The sequence below is a fragment of the Sodiomyces alkalinus genome (assembly GCF_003711515.1).
Source record: "Sodiomyces alkalinus F11 unplaced genomic scaffold SODALscaffold_1, whole genome shotgun sequence".
Taxonomy (NCBI): domain Eukaryota; kingdom Fungi; phylum Ascomycota; class Sordariomycetes; order Glomerellales; family Plectosphaerellaceae; genus Sodiomyces; species Sodiomyces alkalinus.
The window spans coordinates 6,612,858-6,628,789 of record NW_021167079.1 but is presented as its reverse complement, the minus strand read 5'-3'; the positions used below and the strand labels follow the sequence as shown (position 1 = coordinate 6,628,789).

General features: G+C 53.7%; 8 protein-coding genes across 8 annotated transcripts; 3 read left to right on the top strand and 5 right to left on the bottom strand.

The window, feature by feature from the left end:
- The first annotated feature begins 763 nt into the window (after window positions 1–763).
- Window positions 764–2,426, top strand: SODALDRAFT_41511 (hypothetical protein). Its single transcript, XM_028615350.1, has 3 exons — window positions 764–1,190; window positions 1,263–1,444; window positions 1,510–2,426. The coding sequence occupies exons 1-3, from the start codon at window positions 1,049–1,051 to the stop codon at window positions 2,296–2,298; spliced, it is 1,113 nt and encodes a 370-aa protein (XP_028471339.1). The 5' UTR covers window positions 764–1,048; the 3' UTR covers window positions 2,299–2,426.
- On the bottom strand, window positions 2,279–3,858 carry SODALDRAFT_289608 (aldo-keto reductase family 1 member C4). The gene is made up of 3 exons (XM_028608623.1): window positions 3,581–3,858; window positions 3,316–3,436; window positions 2,279–3,219 (listed from the first exon to the last, which is right to left on the bottom strand). The coding sequence occupies exons 1-3, from the start codon at window positions 3,686–3,688 to the stop codon at window positions 2,507–2,509; spliced, it is 942 nt and encodes a 313-aa protein (XP_028471338.1). The 5' UTR covers window positions 3,689–3,858; the 3' UTR covers window positions 2,279–2,506.
- Window positions 3,859–4,731: 873 nt separating this feature from the next.
- Window positions 4,732–6,654, top strand: SODALDRAFT_268176 (UPF0061-domain-containing protein; the record flags this gene model as incomplete). The annotated part of the gene is made up of 1 exon (XM_028607596.1): window positions 4,732–6,654. The coding sequence occupies one exon, from the start codon at window positions 4,732–4,734 to the stop codon at window positions 6,652–6,654; it is 1,923 nt and encodes a 640-aa protein (XP_028471337.1).
- A 13-nt stretch (window positions 6,655–6,667) lies between these two features.
- Window positions 6,668–9,637, bottom strand: SODALDRAFT_305642 (NADH-quinone oxidoreductase). Its single transcript, XM_028609012.1, has 6 exons — window positions 9,475–9,637; window positions 9,381–9,404; window positions 9,268–9,319; window positions 9,173–9,187; window positions 7,201–9,105; window positions 6,668–7,132 (listed from the first exon to the last, which is right to left on the bottom strand). Exons 1-6 carry the CDS (start codon window positions 9,587–9,589, stop codon window positions 7,015–7,017), a joined length of 2,229 nt encoding a protein of 742 aa, XP_028471336.1. The 5' UTR covers window positions 9,590–9,637; the 3' UTR covers window positions 6,668–7,014.
- A 424-nt stretch (window positions 9,638–10,061) lies between these two features.
- Window positions 10,062–11,071, bottom strand: SODALDRAFT_327736 (hypothetical protein). The gene has a single exon (XM_028610508.1). It carries the CDS (start codon window positions 10,931–10,933, stop codon window positions 10,328–10,330), a length of 606 nt encoding a protein of 201 aa, XP_028471335.1. The 5' UTR covers window positions 10,934–11,071; the 3' UTR covers window positions 10,062–10,327.
- A 486-nt stretch (window positions 11,072–11,557) lies between these two features.
- On the bottom strand, window positions 11,558–13,274 carry SODALDRAFT_41444 (acyl-CoA binding protein). Its single transcript, XM_028615349.1, has 3 exons — window positions 12,957–13,274; window positions 12,588–12,885; window positions 11,558–12,513 (listed from the first exon to the last, which is right to left on the bottom strand). Exons 1-3 carry the CDS (start codon window positions 12,970–12,972, stop codon window positions 11,952–11,954), a joined length of 876 nt encoding a protein of 291 aa, XP_028471334.1. The 5' UTR covers window positions 12,973–13,274; the 3' UTR covers window positions 11,558–11,951.
- A 177-nt stretch (window positions 13,275–13,451) lies between these two features.
- SODALDRAFT_348226 (ribonuclease III) lies at window positions 13,452–15,077 on the bottom strand. The gene is made up of 2 exons (XM_028613353.1): window positions 14,632–15,077; window positions 13,452–14,572 (listed from the first exon to the last, which is right to left on the bottom strand). The coding sequence occupies exons 1-2, from the start codon at window positions 14,962–14,964 to the stop codon at window positions 13,577–13,579; spliced, it is 1,329 nt and encodes a 442-aa protein (XP_028471333.1). The 5' UTR covers window positions 14,965–15,077; the 3' UTR covers window positions 13,452–13,576.
- Window positions 15,078–15,273: 196 nt separating this feature from the next.
- Window positions 15,274–15,904, top strand: SODALDRAFT_41385 (putative mitochondral 37S ribosomal protein S27). The gene is made up of 4 exons (XM_028615348.1): window positions 15,274–15,353; window positions 15,409–15,614; window positions 15,678–15,719; window positions 15,782–15,904. The coding sequence occupies exons 1-4, from the start codon at window positions 15,315–15,317 to the stop codon at window positions 15,858–15,860; spliced, it is 366 nt and encodes a 121-aa protein (XP_028471332.1). The 5' UTR covers window positions 15,274–15,314; the 3' UTR covers window positions 15,861–15,904.
- The last annotated feature ends 28 nt before the right edge of the window (window positions 15,905–15,932 follow it).

Here is a 15,932-nt window from a genome sequence, read left to right as displayed (position 1 = left end):
TATTAGAGGGAGGGGTCATAAATCAAGGGAATGAAGGTATTTCGGAGCCCCGGCCAAAATGAAATGGCCGGGCCTCCCCTGAGTCACCATTAAAACGACGGTGCTGTACGGTAATGAGGTTGTTGATTAGTTGAAGAGAGCTATCTAGATGCCTGCAGTGGTGGAGACACTATAAGCCCTAGTGGCCTGCCTAGGGCAGGTCACGGGACCTGCCTATCAGATCCCAGGAGCTCACGTGACCATCTAGGGGGTCATAGCTTTTGGCACCTTATGGCTCAGCCATTACGGAAACCTTGATCCGCGTCGACCGCACGGTCATTATCCCACAGTGTTCATTCTCCCATAGTGTTTATTATCCCACAGTGTTTGCAAACTTTGGGGATTCCGTAGAAGCACTGCCTGTCCCTGGGGGAAAGGAAACCAGAGGAGACAAGAAAAGGTATTTCCACTCCTACACGTAGATATCTGTTTGGCTTCATCGGACTTGGCGTTGATCTCTCAAGTGTTCAAGTAGTTCAATGACGGCATTCTACGTGTATTTTCATTTGACAGGCACCAGTACGTGTACCTTAGATATCCCTGCCCTGTAAGTAGTCCGTATATCCGGACAGATAGGTAGGTACCTACGAATATACCTTATCCTCGCCCTTGTAGTACTACGTATTTCGTACTGCGCAAACATTGTGGCTACATGCTGAATTGAAACACCCACCCTACCTAAGGTACCTATGGGAATGAAGCCGGTTGCCTGCCACAGTTGCCTAAACCCACCCATCAATCGCATTGACCTAAACATTCATCATATTACCTGGTAATAACTATCATCAATCCAATCCGAACGTCCTATACTATGTCCCTCAGTCGGTGTATTCTGGTGGACTCGAAGAATCCATATTCGATTGCCACAAACGACGGCATATTTTAAACTCTTCAACGACCACTCAAACGCACAGCAGCCGTCAGGCGCGTTTATATCCCGTTTCTAGGCGCGACTCAGCCTTCATCCACCCTCGACGTCCGCCGTCTCATACTCAGTCTAGGGAACGCCATGTCAACCCCAACTATTCTCCGTATTCCTCGCTCCGATGAGCAAGGGGCCTTTGTACTCGTCCACGCCTCACAGACCCGATCTAAGCCCCTGGACCTAAAACTCGTCGGCACCGATGGCCTGGCCCCATATATGACCTTCTGTACGTCAATTGCCCGCTGCGACCTGTACGAGGCCGCATAATTATAGATGCTGATTGCGAATTATATGGCAGTACGGCATAGCCAGGCATCTTCGCTCATGGTGAAGAACAGTCCTGTTTCGGAAGAGGAATGGCTCGAAATCCTTTCAGGTATCCTCCACCAAGAGCCTACGGAAGGCATGGAGGCGGTTGCCTCCGTGGAAAGCGAGTCCTCGATTGTAATCACATTCAGAAAGCAGGTCCGGGGCGTCACTGTGAGTCTTGAGTCCCTGAGGATTAGACCCCGTCCCCCTTATTTCCAGTGCTGACATATTTTCAGCAACGCCTGGGGACACTTGAACTCAAGCACGCACCCGATGAAGAGATTGAACTGTTTGATTGGTGCGGCATCGCCGCGGACGCCATAACCCAAGCGAAGAAGGCCCTCGCCTCCGCCGCGGCTAAGACCGCCGAGCTTGAAAAAGCCGGAGCCGAGCTACATCGCCAGCTGGGGGAGCTCATCCAGGCCAAAAACGCGGATGAGGCAGCGATGCTGGAGAGATTCCGCGATCTCCTCAACGAAAAGAAGGTTAAGATTCGCGAGCAGCTCCGCCTCCTAGCCGATGCGACTGTGGTCCCGAACGTACTGGCGCAGTCACAACAATCAAACAGCATGAAATCAGAATCGGGCAAAGGTCACCTAGCACAGCGGTCCAGGCCCACGAAGCGGAAGGTCCCCGCTCATGAAGAAGCGGCAGAAGAGGACGACGAGTCGGAGGGGTTCGACAAGATGGACGTCGACTCGACGACTCGAACCTCTGCGCCAGAAGCGTCTGATGACCAGAGGGAGACGACGGACGCAGAGACCGAGGCGGAGACGGAGACGGCGAGCGAGGGCATGGACGAGGACGAGGACGAGGACGACAAGCGTGCCCCGCAGCCTCAGAGAGCAACATCTTCGAAGCAGTCCGCGAGTGTACGACAATCTCAAGAATCGAAGCCATCCCCCCAGAAGGAAAATACACCGCCGCCCCGCCGAGATTTACCGTTCATGAAAAAGAAGGCAGAGAAGCGAAAGGCGACACCTCCTCCCGCAGGAAGTGAGACAGAGTCGGACGATGAGCTGTGATCGATTTATGAGAAAGAGCGTGGGCCGTTTGATCCATTCTACAACCGGGCCTGGACAACATGATGCAATATACCTGCATTTCACATGACGGCCAACTCATGGCGATGTCCTAAGAAGTTCACAATGCCTAGAAGGGCAGGTCCTTCATAATCACTCTGCCATATTGGGATGGCATGGCGCCCTATTCCTTCGCCACGACGAGGACGTCTTAACGTCTGTCGTCGGCGTCGAACTTGTCTCTCCAAAAGGCACGATAATGCACCGTCTTACCCGCCTCAGCGACCTCCTCGACCTCTTTGGGCGTGAGCTTGAACAAGGGGAGCTTGGACAAGTACTTCACGAGCCTATCCTCCTTGGAGCTCGTGGTAAGAACGATGAGGCCTTGGTCAATGCACCAGCGCAGCCCGATCTCGGACTCGGAGACTCCATACTTGGTCGCCAGACGGCGCCAAATCTCCGGCACGGGACCCTGGGCGTCCTGGCGAGTGATTGGGGTGAGCGGGGCGTAGCAGGAGACGGCGATGCGGTGGCGGCGGTGGAAATCGAGCAGGTCGCTGTGCTGGAGGTACGGGTGGAACTCGATCTGGTTGATGGCGGGGGTGACCTTGGCGGTTTTGAGGATGGTTTCGAGGTGCTCCTGGAGGAAATTGGAGACACCGATGGAACGAGCGCGGCCGGAGGCCTTGATGGCTTCAAGGTCGGCCCATATAGTCTGCAACTCGTCTGGGGTATCTGCCATGTAAGGGGCGTGGATGAGGTAGAGGTCTACGTAGTCCAGGCCCAGTTTCTTGAGGGAGCGCTCAAAGGCCTCTTGGGTGTTTTGCTTTTTGGTGGGGTTGAGCTTGGTGACAACGTAGAGTTTCTCGCGCGGAATCCCGGCCTGTTTGATGGCGGCTCCAAGTTCTTCCTCGTTGCCATAGACTATCCCAATGTTCAGTAAGAAGATATTGACCCAGGGGTGACGCAGTGTAATCGGACAACCAAGTCAGGTCAGTACTGGGTGTGAAAATGACTTACCTTCAGCACCATCAAGATGGAAGTAACCCGTCTTAATGGCTTTGACGGTGATATCAACGATGGCCTGGTCGAAGCTGCTGTCATTGCGCTTGAAGTTGGCGGTACCGAGACCATATCCAATCTACAGATTATCCATGTCAGTGAATTTGGGATCAAGCCAGTGAAAAAACGTGCTTCCCAGGTGTTTGTTTCACAAGATAAGGCAGGAGACAAATAGCTGGAGAGGCACGAAAACTGTTTTCTTGCCGCGCCAGGGACATGTTACCATTGGGATCTCGTTGCCATCGTTCAACTTCAAGTTCGGGATATAGGGCATTTGCTTCGGCGGGGCACCCGAAGCATCGGGTTGGGCCGTGGCGCCGATAGAGTTCATGTTTCTGTTGTGTAAGGTATGCACTCCTGTGTTGACCAAGTTTACATGTGTTTGTCTCGCAGATTATGTATGGCGTTGTTGGTCCTCTTGCAGATCACAGAACAGACAAATGAGGGATGCTACCAACGTGAGGTGAGGATGGAGGGGAGCGGTCCAGAAGTGTCGGTTCTTTACAGTTACATTACAGAGTACAGGTTGTAATGAGCAGGAACTACCTGAACATGGCATACCTTGGCTAAGGTAAGCTACCTTAGACAGCTAATTAAAGGTAATGTAGTTAAAAGTTCCGGACCCCTCGGCGAATGGAATGACGTACTTTCGCGGCAGTATGCCATCATAACGGTTTCGGAAGCTTTTGTTCAGTACGGAGGTGAGGAGATTCGGTTCACAACGTATATCCAGAGTCCGAGGTCGGCCCCATATTTGTACCCCACACTCAGCTTATGTAAACTGCTTCCCCTCAATCTCCTTTGACTAATAATACATTGGCTCCAACGACGGAGTAGTTACTCCGTCCTGTGTTTGCATCGAGGCGATATGACGTACATATCAGGAACCGCCGCAATTGTTATGTGAACGGCGACTGCCATCTGGTAACAGAAGTATTCCCTTCCACAGTCGACATTAAGAGGGTGGCGAACGTGGACAGTTCAAGCAACTTCTGACCGAGGAATAATTTTAGTCCCATACTTAGGACCTGTTCCTCCGTCATCTTAATAGCAGGGAGTATCTTGGTCGAAGCATTATCCGGAAAAGAAAAACCACTGTTCTCACAACAACAAGCGGTTTTCCCCCTGGGGTATTCGACTCCCCCCCCCCCCCTACCTATATTCTCTTGACGCCCAAGTCTTTCTTCATAGCCGGTGACACACGGCCTCACCGAACTGTTCATGCGCAGCGCTGCCCATCAAATTCGTGGGCCGCTGTTGTCTTTCTCAAATAGGCTCTCGCCTCTGTCCGCATCATATCTACATCGATCCCAGATCGTTCACCTTTCCTCTATGACGCCGGCAATTTCCAATGCCAACGGCGGTAACCATGGAATGGCTTCTGTGCCGGCCCCTGGTGTCGCCATAGCTGATCTGCCGAAAACATGGACCTTCACTTCATCGCTCCCTCCCGACCCCCTCTTCCCGACACCGGCAGATTCTCACAAGACTCCACGGGATAAAATTGGTCCCCGTCAGGTCCGCGGTGCCCTTTTCACCTGGGTTCGTCCAGAGCCGGTCGAGGACCCTGAGCTGTTGGCCGTGAGCCCAGCCGCAATGCGCGACCTGGGCATTCAGCCGGGTGATGAGCAGACGGAAGAGTTTCGCCAAACTGTTGCCGGAAATCGGCTTCATGGATGGGACAACGAAAAGATGGAGGGGGGGTACCCCTGGGCCCAATGCTATGGCGGGTTTCAGTTTGGACAATGGGCCGGCCAGTTAGGTGACGGCCGTGTCGTTTCGTTGTTTGAGACCAGGAACCCATCTACCGGCGTCCGCTATGAGTTGCAGCTCAAGGGAGCCGGCCTCACCCCTTATTCTCGCTTCGCCGATGGCAAGGCTGTCCTGCGCTCGAGCATCCGCGAGTTCATCGTCTCCGAATCTCTCAACGCCCTCGGCATTCCCTCCACTAGGGCTCTATCTCTGACGCTTCTCCCACATGTTAAAGTCCGTCGTGAGACGATCGAACCTGGCGCCATCGTTCTCCGCTTTGCCCAGTCCTGGCTACGCCTGGGGACATTCGACCTACTACGTGCCCGCGCCGATAGGCCGCTATTGCGCACCCTCTCCACCTACGTCGCTGAGAACGTGCTTGGAGGCTGGGAGGCTTTGCCTGGCCGGCTCGATAACCCAGACAAACCTGCCAAATCCTCTGCCCCAGCGAGAAGTGTGCCCGCTACTGAGATCCAGGGCCCGGAGGACGCGGCAGAAAACCGTTTCACTCGGCTCTTCCGCGAGATAACCCGCCGAAACGCCGTCACCGTCGCCCACTGGCAAGCCTATGGCTTCATGAACGGAGTTCTCAACACGGATAACACCTCCGTCCTCGGCTTGAGTCTAGACTTTGGTCCCTTCGCCTTCATGGACAACTTTGACCCCACTTACACCCCAAACCACGACGACTTCCTTCTTCGATACAGCTATCGCAACCAACCCACCATAGTCTGGTGGAACCTCGTGCGTACCGCCGAGGCCATCGGCGAGCTGATGGGCGCCGGTGCCGCCGTCGACGACCCAACCTTCATCGAGAAGGGCGTCCGCGAAGAAGACGCTGGCGTCCTCGTCGCCCGCGCAGAGAAGATCATCAGCCAAGCCGGCGAGGAGTACAAGGCAGTCTTCCTTGCCGAGTACAGACGTCTCATGGCCGCCCGTCTCGGCCTCCGCAAGCTGTCCGATGACGACTTTGATAACCTCCTCAGCCCCCTCCTCGACACCCTTCATGAGCTCGAGCTCGACTTCCATCACTTCTTCCGCCGCCTCAGCGGAACTCGCCTCGACGAACTTGAGACGGAACAGCAGCGCAAGGACGCTGCCGCGCGCTTCTTCCACCACGAAGGCAGCACCGGCGGCGCCAGCGAAGAGGACGCTCGTGCCCGAGTCGCTTCGTGGCTCGACAAGTGGCGGGCTCGTCTGCTGGAGGACAAAGCTGAAGACGGTGGCGACGCTGCTGGGACAACAGACGGGTCGTCGACGACGTCTTGGGAGGACCGCCGTATCAAGGCCATGAAAGCCGTGAACCCCAACTTTGTCCCTCGTGGATGGATCCTGGACGAGATCATCCGCCGTGTTGAGAAGGGGGGTGAGAGGGACGTTCTGCGACGCGTGATGCATATGTCACTACATCCTTTCGAGGACAAGTGGGATGGTGAGGTGTCTGAGGATGGACAGACCTATTCGGGCGACCGGGAGGAGGAGGAGAGATGGACGGGTGATGTGCCGAGACTGGAGAGGGCCATGCAATGCAGCTGCAGTTCGTAGGTCTCCTGATTTTCATAGTATAATATCACCCAGTCACCCAACCGTCCGTTCAACAAAGGTGGTCGTTATGTACGAGTCGCCTTACCATTGAGAAAGCTATCTATGTTGTTCTTCAACACCGGCACCCATTTGCCGACTGGACGTGGATAAGAAATAAACGACGTGATTATCTGCCTTCACGCTTCTTGTTCTCTTATTCTCCTACCCTAAAACAACTCCTGATCGCATCATTCTCTTGATTATATGTACAAACAATGCGACCAACAACCCAAATAAAAGGAAGCATGTGGTTCTTTCTTTCTCTTTCCGTTCCAGCTCTAGGTCTTTACTCGGTACAGATGCTTAAGATTTCGTCTCCACTTACACCCCGTACGCGACCTGGCCCATAGGCTTGTCCTCCTCCATTCCGGGTGCCATCAAGTTCGTCCTGGGGTCGCCAGTGGCCTTCGCCGCAGAGCACCGGGCCATTGTTGGCGAGCTATAATATATCAGTAAAAGAAAAAGATGGAAGGTGATAATTAAGGTGCTGGGAGAATAGCTACTGACCTCCTGGAGATGACGTCTGTGAAGTAGAAGTTGTCGATGACCTTCTTCAGCGGGGCGCCGCTGGGCTTACCGCCCTTGTTCTGGTCTACAAGCTGCACCTTGCTGAGCTGTTGCAAAGCGACAGGCTCAACCACGTCGTAGGCGGCAAGAGCCGGGCTGATCTCCACCATGCGGTCCCGGACCTGGGCAACGTCGTCGTAAGGTAGGGGAGCGCCGAGGAACTCGCTAGCGGCGCGGATGATCTTCCAGTCCGTCCGGGCGGCACCAGGCAGCGAGACGGCGGCACGAGTCATCTGAACGCGACCCTCAGTATTGATGTAGGTGCCCGCCTTCTCGGTATAGGCGGCGCCGGGGAGGACGACATCGGCGATCTGAGCGCCGCGGTCGCCGTGGTGGCCCTGATACACGACGAAGGCGTCCTTGGGAATGTCGGCCTCGTTGAACTCGTCGGCGCCGAGGAGCCAGACAAACTTGGGCTTGGTCTCGGCAACGGCCGTGGAAGGAGGGACGAACCCGACCTCGAAGGCGCCGACCCTCGAGGCATCCCGCTGCAGAACGTTGTAGCCGTTCCATTCCTCCGTTACAAAGTTGGCGGCATTCTTGTCGACGAAAGCACCGATGGTCTCGTAAAAGGCCTTGGCATCGGCGTGGTCAGTAACACCCGAGCCGACGATGATCATCGGCCGCTTGGCAGCCTGGAGCTTCTTGCCGAAGGGACCAGCGAGAGCCTTCTTCAGGGCAGCGTGATCGGTTCCGAGGTGCTCGAAGTCGAAGGTCGAGTTCCAAGTCTCGCCAACAACACCGATCTCGAGATCCGACCGCAGCCATTGTTTCCTGATACGGGCGTTCAGAACCGCAGCCTCGTGCCTGGGGTTGCTTCCCACGATGAGGATGGCGTCAGCCTCCTCAACGCCGGCAATTTGCGAGTTGAAGAGATAGTTCGATCGGACGTCAATGCCGTGAGCGAGGGGGCCGTTGCCCGAGGGCATATCGAGGGCCAGATTGTCGGAGCCGAGCTTGTTGGCCAGGTCCTTCATGACAACCAGCGACTCGACCTCGGTCAACTGGCCGGCGATGGCCTTGAACTCGTTGCCCTTGGGCTGAATGGCGGCGTAAGCGTGGGAGATCTCAGTCAGGGCTTGTTCCCAGTCGGCCGGCTCGAACTTGCCCTCGCGGCGGACAAGAGGCATGGTGAGTCTCTGGGTCTTGAGGCCGTCACAAGCAAACCTAGTCTTGTCGTTGATCCACTCTTCGTTCACATCGTCGTTGAGCCGCGGCAGGATTCGCATAACCTCCAAGCCCCTGGAGTCGACGCGGATGTTGGAACCCAGGGCATCGAGAACGTCAATCGATTCGGAGTGCTTCAGTTCCCAGGGGCGTGCGCGGAAGGCGTAGGGCTTCGAGGTCAGGGCACCGACGGGGCACAGGTCGATGACGTTACCGGACAGTTCGGAATCGAGGTTCTGCTCGAGGTAAGTACCGATCTGCAGATCGTTGCCTCGGCCGGTCGAGCCTAGTTCGGGAGCACCGGCAATGTCGTTGGCGAAACGGACACATCTGGTGCAGTGAATACACCGGTTCATGGACGTCTTGATCAGAGGGCCGATGTTCTTGTCCTCCACTGCACGCTTGCCGCCAATTTCGTGGAAGCGTCCCCTGTCGGCGCCGTACCGCATAGACTGGTCCTGGAGATCACACTCGCCACCCTGATCGCAAATGGGGCAGTCAAGGGGATGGTTCGCCAAAAGGAACTCCATGACGCCCTCGCGGGCTTTGTGTGTGAGTGGTGAATTGGTCTTGACGACCATGCCGGGCTGGACGGGCCAGGCACATGATGCCACGGGCTTCGGTGCCTTCTCGACTTCGACCAAACACATTCGGCAGTTGCCAGCAATCATGAGCTTCCTGTTGTTACATTTGTCAGCTTACCGTCGCCAGGGTTCGGAATCGTTATCGATCGGAAAGGTCGTACTCATGATAGCAGTATCTACGAGAAGTGGTTAGTTAAAATGTCCTTCTTCCGTCCCTAATCGAATACCCTAGATAGGATAGTGGGCAACAACAAACCTGGGAACTGTGACGCCTGCCTTCTCGCAGGCTTGGATGAGCGCAGAACCAGCTACCCCTCGTTAGCTGACCTTGTCCCGTCGAGAAGCTTTTGCACACATCTTCAATCCCACCTTCAATTGAAACCTTCGTGCCATCTAGAATTAAAGCCAGTCAGCATGCGTATTACGCCAGGTGAATCAAATGGATTTGGATCCATTCTCATACCAATTGTGAGCTCGACTTCGGCATTCCGCCGGGGTGTCGTGGCAAACGTCCGCGAGGCATTGGCGGCCTGCCGGCCAGTCCGCCAAGCCGAACGAGCCAGAGTCTGCCGGAGCATCGTATCGCCTTGACGGATTGCGGTTGAGAGGAGAGGGAGGAAAGGCGGGAAAGCGGGTATCCGTATGATAGGCGAATGGAGCAAAGAAGGTCGTCGTCGTTTTACGGCTCGAGGGATCCGAATGGTCTGCACACGAATTAGCTTCGCGATTAATTTACGTCGTCGTTCATTGGTTATCCGGCTACCTTACTTCGCCCGGGGCTCTATGCCTCAGGCATAAAATTGATTACCTAATCATTTTGATTCTTCCCGAGTACTTACAGGAAAAATTCTGGTGTTCTTCTTGTTTCCTCTCTTTCTTTCCTTCAACAAATTGTACCCTGGGCACATTTTATCGTAGGTGAGCTTGACCATTGCTCTCGCAGTGTGCCAATCGAGCTCCCCTCTATCTTGTGCTCTAGATGAATCACTTTCAGACGCCGTTTATGGAAGCATGGGAGAATCTTCAATGACTGCTGCCTCTTACCGCCGGTCGTTACATTTCTGAGTGCAGAGGCACTATTTCTCTTTACTTATAACAATTATAGGTTATGTTGCTTTTTGGACAGCGGCTGGCAGTCGTTGAGTGTCTCGCTCACTTACGAAATCCCGACCCTGACTGTTGACCAACGCCTATTCATTCCCATCGACGCGAAATCAAATACCGTAATTATACATATTCCTCGGTGCCTGGTGCTGGGTTTCGTGTCGGGACATCTCAGCGTGGCTGCAATCGAGCTTCGGCTCTCCGCCCCGAGCTCATAATGATTCTTGGTTTCCTAAGTAACGTGCCTCGGAGGCCTTCTCACGTTCAATGGCTTGACGATAGCCCTCCTTGACCTCCGTTGTCGCCATATCAAAGCCATCAATCTCTCCTATGGCACCTTCGACCAGACTGACCAGCTCGTCAGCCGCCCGCTCTCTCCATGTCGTCAACGGAACGGCGGGTTGTGAAGGAGTGGGAAGTGGATGGATGGCTCTGTAGTCTTTTTCTGGATCCGGGGGAGCCATCATGTTCTTCAGCATTGTGTCGCGCTCACTTTCGACGATACCAATGGGCGGGAGTTGCGCCCCGTGTGCTGCTTCGACCTTCCTCGCGTCTTGGAGGATCCGATCTCTCTCCCGTAAGAACATGGACCATAAATTCTGCCGGACTTGATCGGAATGTCGGTCAAGGCGGTCGAGTGTCACTTTGAGACGCTCAAGCTTGTCCCGCGGGGGATCGAAGGGTTCCAGAAGAGATTTTTCGAGGGGGACGAAGATTGCTGGAGACAAGTATTTCAAGGGCGGAATTGATCCCTCTCCTTGCACCGGTGCTGATAAATGGCCCCTCATGGACTTGGACTCGTCCTTGGCTGAGGACATCATGCGAATGCGAATAAGTGAATCCGGAACTGGAATCTCTCGTTGGATAGAAACAGCTCTGTGTGCTGATTGGTGAGGGTTGGAGATCCTTTTGATGCTGCAACTCTCCACCTCCCGGATTATCTTCAGATGCGGCTGTTTTGCTTGCTGTACGGATGATAAATAAGCTAAGAAGGGTCGTGCTGCACAACACAAAAAGTCACGATCTGAAGCCATGAGCATGGATAGCATGGATGACTAAGCTACGAGACCACGCACAGAATCAGGACTGAGAGGACTTCACGCTGGATCGAATCCCTCAACCGTATTCGTACTCTGTCGAAAGATCCCGGTAGCTTCAAATTTCACAGTATATTCCTTCTTACCTCCTGGGGCACTTTGTGACCCTGTTCATATAAGGCTATGTATTCTTACGTTTTATTCGCCATAGACTCACGCCAGTCCTCTTGGACATGACGCACCCAACGCCTCCGGTTCCAACCTCCCCCAGGGAGGGATTTTACCCGGTCCCAGACGGCCGAGAAGATACGATGACCGCTGGCGTTTCATAGTTCAATATAGACAGTGGATTTGTCCGAGTGTTTTGCCTCGGTTGAATAAAGGGGCAGGGTGGAAGTGACGTCCATCCCACCAGGCTTCAGCTTACCCGCCATGTCTGCCGGTGCGTGTAAGGGCTGTATGTTGTGGATCGTTGTCCCCTTGAGTGACGGCGCTCCTTGGAGGCCAGTTTGGCATGCCATGTCGCTCCGCTTGTTCATCAAACGAACATGAGCGGATGTGGTGGCTGGAGCTGTTTTGACCGCCATTGGACTGGATAGGCACCGTATGCCCCTTCGGATCCAGTTACGGATTCCCGCGGGACGCATCAAGAGATTGCGTTCAACGCCTCGAGGTATGGGAGCACGAGAGCGCTAGAGTGTCAGCTGATGCAGATGGAGTAGAGGCCAAGCCATCCGCATTCAGAGTTGGTCAGACCTCCATAGTTGAAAGATTGTCGAGATAGAAATCCGGAACGTGGTCATCTCGAGGGAAGGACGTTTCGTATGTACTCCCGCAGCAGCTTCAGGCCAGCTCTCACCAGGTCCTCCAGCCTCCTGTCCTTCCGCTTCCGCATCCACAATAGGATTAGAACCAGAAGGATGATGTCGATACCAAGGTGTTTCATAACAACCAATGCAAACGAGCCGAGCCGTGCTGGGAAACTTCGTTCCTTCTTCGCCCTCCATTCTCTCCCCGTAGTGATCTGCTCCCGCAATGCCGCGACTTCGGCCGACATCTTGACGAGAGCCCTTTCGACGCTACGGGACCAATGTGTTTTCCCAGATAGGTCGCCATCTTCGTCGTCGTCGTCGTCGTCGCCATCCTCGTCGTCCATCCTGCGCTGTGATGCTTTCTCTGCGGCATCGTCCTCGCTCATGGGCTTCAGAACTCTCATAGGCCCAGCCGTCCCGCTAGCCGGGTGTACGTATCGACCCCGAGAGGCTACGCTTTCCGCACCTTTCGTGTCCGATGCGCTGGGACTGTTGTGTTTGATCTGATTCCACACGAATTCTAACTCAGTGACGAGTTCCTTGGCGTCCCTATCCGAGTGTGAGGGGTTGTTAGCACTCGGAGGAATACTTTGTCTCCGGGGGGGAGAAGACCGCAAACGTACGGGGTCGTCGCATAACGATGCATTGTATCGATTAAAGCCTCGATGTACCTCCTCTTGGCTTCGGTTTTGCTGAGACCGCACTGAGAATTCCAAGCGTCCCATTTGTCCTTCTCCCGCTGCAGGTCTTCCGCATTAAGACCTGTGGCAGCGGTTGGACGCTCCATAACACCGTCAACGTCTCCTTCCATGGCTTGCTTATAGAGACCGTAGAGGCGAAGCCGGTCAGACGGTGGGGGGCGCGAAGCACCCGTCTTGGGGATTTTCTTGACAGTGTTCAGGGCATGAACGAAGACGCGATCTATGGGAACAGAAGATCCGTCAGTGCGATAAGAACTCTCCAATGATGTACCTGCAGAGAGTAGAACCTACCGACGGAATCGGCCATGTTGATCTATTGCCTGCGCTGGGCGTGAGCCGGAAAACGGAAGGGTCAGGATATCAGTTTGCGAACAAGCCGACCAAGGAAGTTGCTCTCAGGACGCGATGACGAGAAGACGCGCTAGGACGAATGGTGGGAGTTGACCAGTTGGATAAAATAAAGAACGAGCTTAGCCCCCTACGAAGTAGAAATTCGGCATTGTGGCGTGCATCTCCAATCATGACAACATCGGCATCAATGCAACGAAAGGTCCCGTAGTTCGATGATGCCCTATCTATCTCAGGGTATGAGAATGCTCCTCGCATTATCGTTCATGCCCCGTTGCTCGGGAATGATTTGCCTCGGCGAAAAGGACCCGACCCACTCCCAGCTGTGTTGACTCCGAGGGACAACTCCTCTTAATACCTTAAGGTACCTTATATTAGGTACATACAGGTAAGGTACCCGGATTCAAGCACCTGCATGGCAGACACGTGAAAATGCACGCCCCCAAGACATTCTCTCCGTACATTGAACAGCAATCAGCTGGATCCTGGGACAGGACCCCGTTCAAATTAAAAGATAAAAGCAAATATAGCCAGATGATCCTCGCTGTGGTTAAATCTTCACTTTATTCCGAGTCGACATTGTCATTCTCGGCCCCTTCCTCGTCACGTGCCGCTAGAAAAGCGAGCTTCTTATCACGGTACTTCTTCATCAGACTGGCATTGTCTAATGCCATCTGTGCTGCCTTCTGACCGGCCACCTTCTTGTTCAGGTCGGTGCCCTTTCCAAGCCATTTGTTCTTCTCGCCCCAGCCATCTAGGTATAGATTGACCGTAAAGACATTTAACCGGTTATTGTACTTGTCCTTTTTCGGACCACCCTTATCGTCTTCGTACCTCAGCTTTACCCCTTGAACAGCAATCAATGTCGAGAGCCGTTGTTTCGGTGGAACCTCTTCTTCGATGGGAACTTTTTGCTCTCTGTCCATTTCGACGATATGCCGCATTTCCGGTTTTCTGGACAATTCTCGAATCTGATCTTTGATGGTCATGCTGTAGAGGGCTTTGAGCCATTCTCCCGCCCGACGCAGACCATTTTCCGGGTCAGAGAGAATCACGGCAGCAACATATGCCTCAAAGACATCACCAGGTATCTTTTTTGCATCCTTGGAATTCTTGAATTCTTCTGAAAGATGTACCCGTTGCATGAGGCCATACTTGGCCGCATACTTTCCTAGGTTAGAGTTGCAGATAAGGAGTTCTCGGAGCTGTGACAGGCGACCAGGGCTAGCACGACCAAAAGTGCTGAAGAGAAGAGTAGAGGAAATCAGCTCCGAATACGCGTCCCCAAGCCATTCAAGGCGGTCATAGCTGAGCTGCGACTTCTGAATTTTGGCCATCCCCGCGTGGGTGAACACGGCCGTCTCTAGCGTTTGGTCCAGTATTGGGGGCAGAGGTGGTAAAGACGAAGCTATATTCTCTGCTTGGAAAGGTGTGAGTAAGAGGGGAGAGGGCACGGGTGGCGCCGATACAGACGACACCTGCGAGGCTCGCGGCTGTGTGGATTGCGAGCCAGCCGTGCCAGAGGTCGGTGTCTGTAATAATGCAGCGCCCGAGATATTCTGTGAAATGCGGTTAGAAGGAGCCGTCGTGTACTGCTTCCGGTGTTTGAACGCCGTACCTCACGTGATGAGCCATCACGGGCAACATCCTTTACTTGGTGAGTATTTACTCCATCTTTCGCCAGCAACCTAACTGCAGGAAGAATCACTGTGCTCGCGCTTTGAAGATCCTGGAGCAGCTGTCCCTGGGAAACCACCGCTACTGAGACTCCTGAAGAGGAGGCTTTCTGAAGTTTCCGGAGGTGTTCAATGAGGTTCTCGGCTTGATTGAGTAACAATGCAAGGGCCTGTTCGTTTGTCTCGATAGCTGGGTCGAAGTTTCGCCTCTTATTAGCCTCTGAGTTGCCCTCACTTCCATTGAAATCGGCTTCATCCCGGGGCCTCTTCGGCATTTTAGACCACCGGGGTGTTTTGTGAAATTATGTTCTGGAAATTTGAAAGTTTGGTAGGTTCATGAAAATATTAATCATGCTATGTTCGTTGCTATTCGAGACTGTAAGATGGTGAGATGTAGGTATAATAAGTGAGCCACCGTCGAAAAAAACCAGGCTCATTACGGACTGATAAGGTTCTTATCGTCATCTTGGGTGTTGTTTCGAAGGTTGTTCTCGGGGAGGAGATGATCCGTCTCCGATATAGTGGGTCTCCATGAAGCCAATCAAATGTTTGTCGAGTTTCGAGGGCGTCGCAGAATCGAACTTCACCCAGACAGCTAGACAAACCGCTGGACCATGACAACAAGATGAGCGTTCCACGAGCGAGGTTGCTGGACCTCATGAAGGTAAGTCACCATTATCTAGTTCCAGGCCTTGCAGTACTGACGTCTATCACAACAGGCCCAATGCCAAGTCTTCGCCACGACCTATAATCCCGACGGCATCCGAATGGGTAACAAGATTTTGCGTCAACGGCTAAGAGGTCCTGCACTGGCTGCCTATTATCCGCCGAAAACCGCTACTCTCCAAGATGTCCTCAACGAATTCGGTCCTGAGCTTACGACCTTCGACGAGAAAGAGGAAGATCGTCTTGAGCACATCGTGGAGTGCGTCTTGGTTCCAATTTTGCGAATGAATAAAAGACTGACGCGTTGGAATCAGATTGAAAGCCCGTGGCAAGAGCGCGCCGAAGAAGAAGAAGGGTCCAAAGCGTGAGTTTGAAGTTCCATGTCTATACAGCTCTATCTGTGCGCTCAATCTGACATTACTATAGCCGACCCGAGGAAGAAATAGACGAGGAAGACGATCATCTCTGTACACTACGAACACCTGTACCATTAATGCCGTGTTGATGAATACTCGGATCCCCTTGAGACAATGGAGGCGTCGGTTAGCGTGATTAAAAACAAGAAAAAAATCCCCAT

Bases quoted from the DNA above. Each gene is read 5' to 3' on its own strand.
- SODALDRAFT_41511 (XM_028615350.1), top strand. From the start codon at position 1,049: ATGTCAACCCCAACTATTCTCCGTATTCCTCGCTCCGATGAGCAAGGG. The intron at 1,191-1,262 runs GTACGTCAATTG...ATTATATGGCAG, and splicing joins GGCCCCATATATGACCTTCT to TACGGCATAGCCAGGCATCT. The intron at 1,445-1,509 runs GTGAGTCTTGAG...ACATATTTTCAG, and splicing joins AGCAGGTCCGGGGCGTCACT to CAACGCCTGGGGACACTTGA.
- SODALDRAFT_289608 (XM_028608623.1), bottom strand. From the start codon at position 3,688: ATGAACTCTATCGGCGCCACGGCCCAACCCGATGCTTCGGGTGCCCCG. The intron at 3,437-3,580 runs GTAACATGTCCC...GATAATCTGTAG, and splicing joins ATGGCAACGAGATCCCAATG to ATTGGATATGGTCTCGGTAC. The intron at 3,220-3,315 runs GTAAGTCATTTT...ACATTGGGATAG, and splicing joins CCATCTTGATGGTGCTGAAG to TCTATGGCAACGAGGAAGAA.
- SODALDRAFT_305642 (XM_028609012.1), bottom strand. From the start codon at position 9,589: ATGCTCCGGCAGACTCTGGCTCGTTCGGCTTGGCGGACTGGCCGGCAG. The intron at 9,405-9,474 runs GTATGAGAATGG...CTTTAATTCTAG, and splicing joins CGAAGTCGAGCTCACAATTG to ATGGCACGAAGGTTTCAATT. The intron at 9,320-9,380 runs GTGGGATTGAAG...AACGAGGGGTAG, and splicing joins CACGAAGGTTTCAATTGAAG to CTGGTTCTGCGCTCATCCAA.
- SODALDRAFT_327736 (XM_028610508.1), bottom strand. From the start codon at position 10,933: ATGTCCTCAGCCAAGGACGAGTCCAAGTCCATGAGGGGCCATTTATCA.
- SODALDRAFT_41444 (XM_028615349.1), bottom strand. The intron at 12,514-12,587 runs GTACGTTTGCGG...ACACTCGGATAG, and splicing joins CATCGTTATGCGACGACCCC to GGACGCCAAGGAACTCGTCA.
- SODALDRAFT_348226 (XM_028613353.1), bottom strand. From the start codon at position 14,964: ATGCCGAAGAGGCCCCGGGATGAAGCCGATTTCAATGGAAGTGAGGGC. The intron at 14,573-14,631 runs GTACGGCGTTCA...CGCATTTCACAG, and splicing joins GTGATGGCTCATCACGTGAG to AATATCTCGGGCGCTGCATT.
- SODALDRAFT_41385 (XM_028615348.1), top strand. From the start codon at position 15,315: ATGAGCGTTCCACGAGCGAGGTTGCTGGACCTCATGAAG. The intron at 15,354-15,408 runs GTAAGTCACCAT...CTATCACAACAG, and splicing joins GGTTGCTGGACCTCATGAAG to GCCCAATGCCAAGTCTTCGC. The intron at 15,720-15,781 runs GTGAGTTTGAAG...ACATTACTATAG, and splicing joins GAAGAAGAAGGGTCCAAAGC to CCGACCCGAGGAAGAAATAG.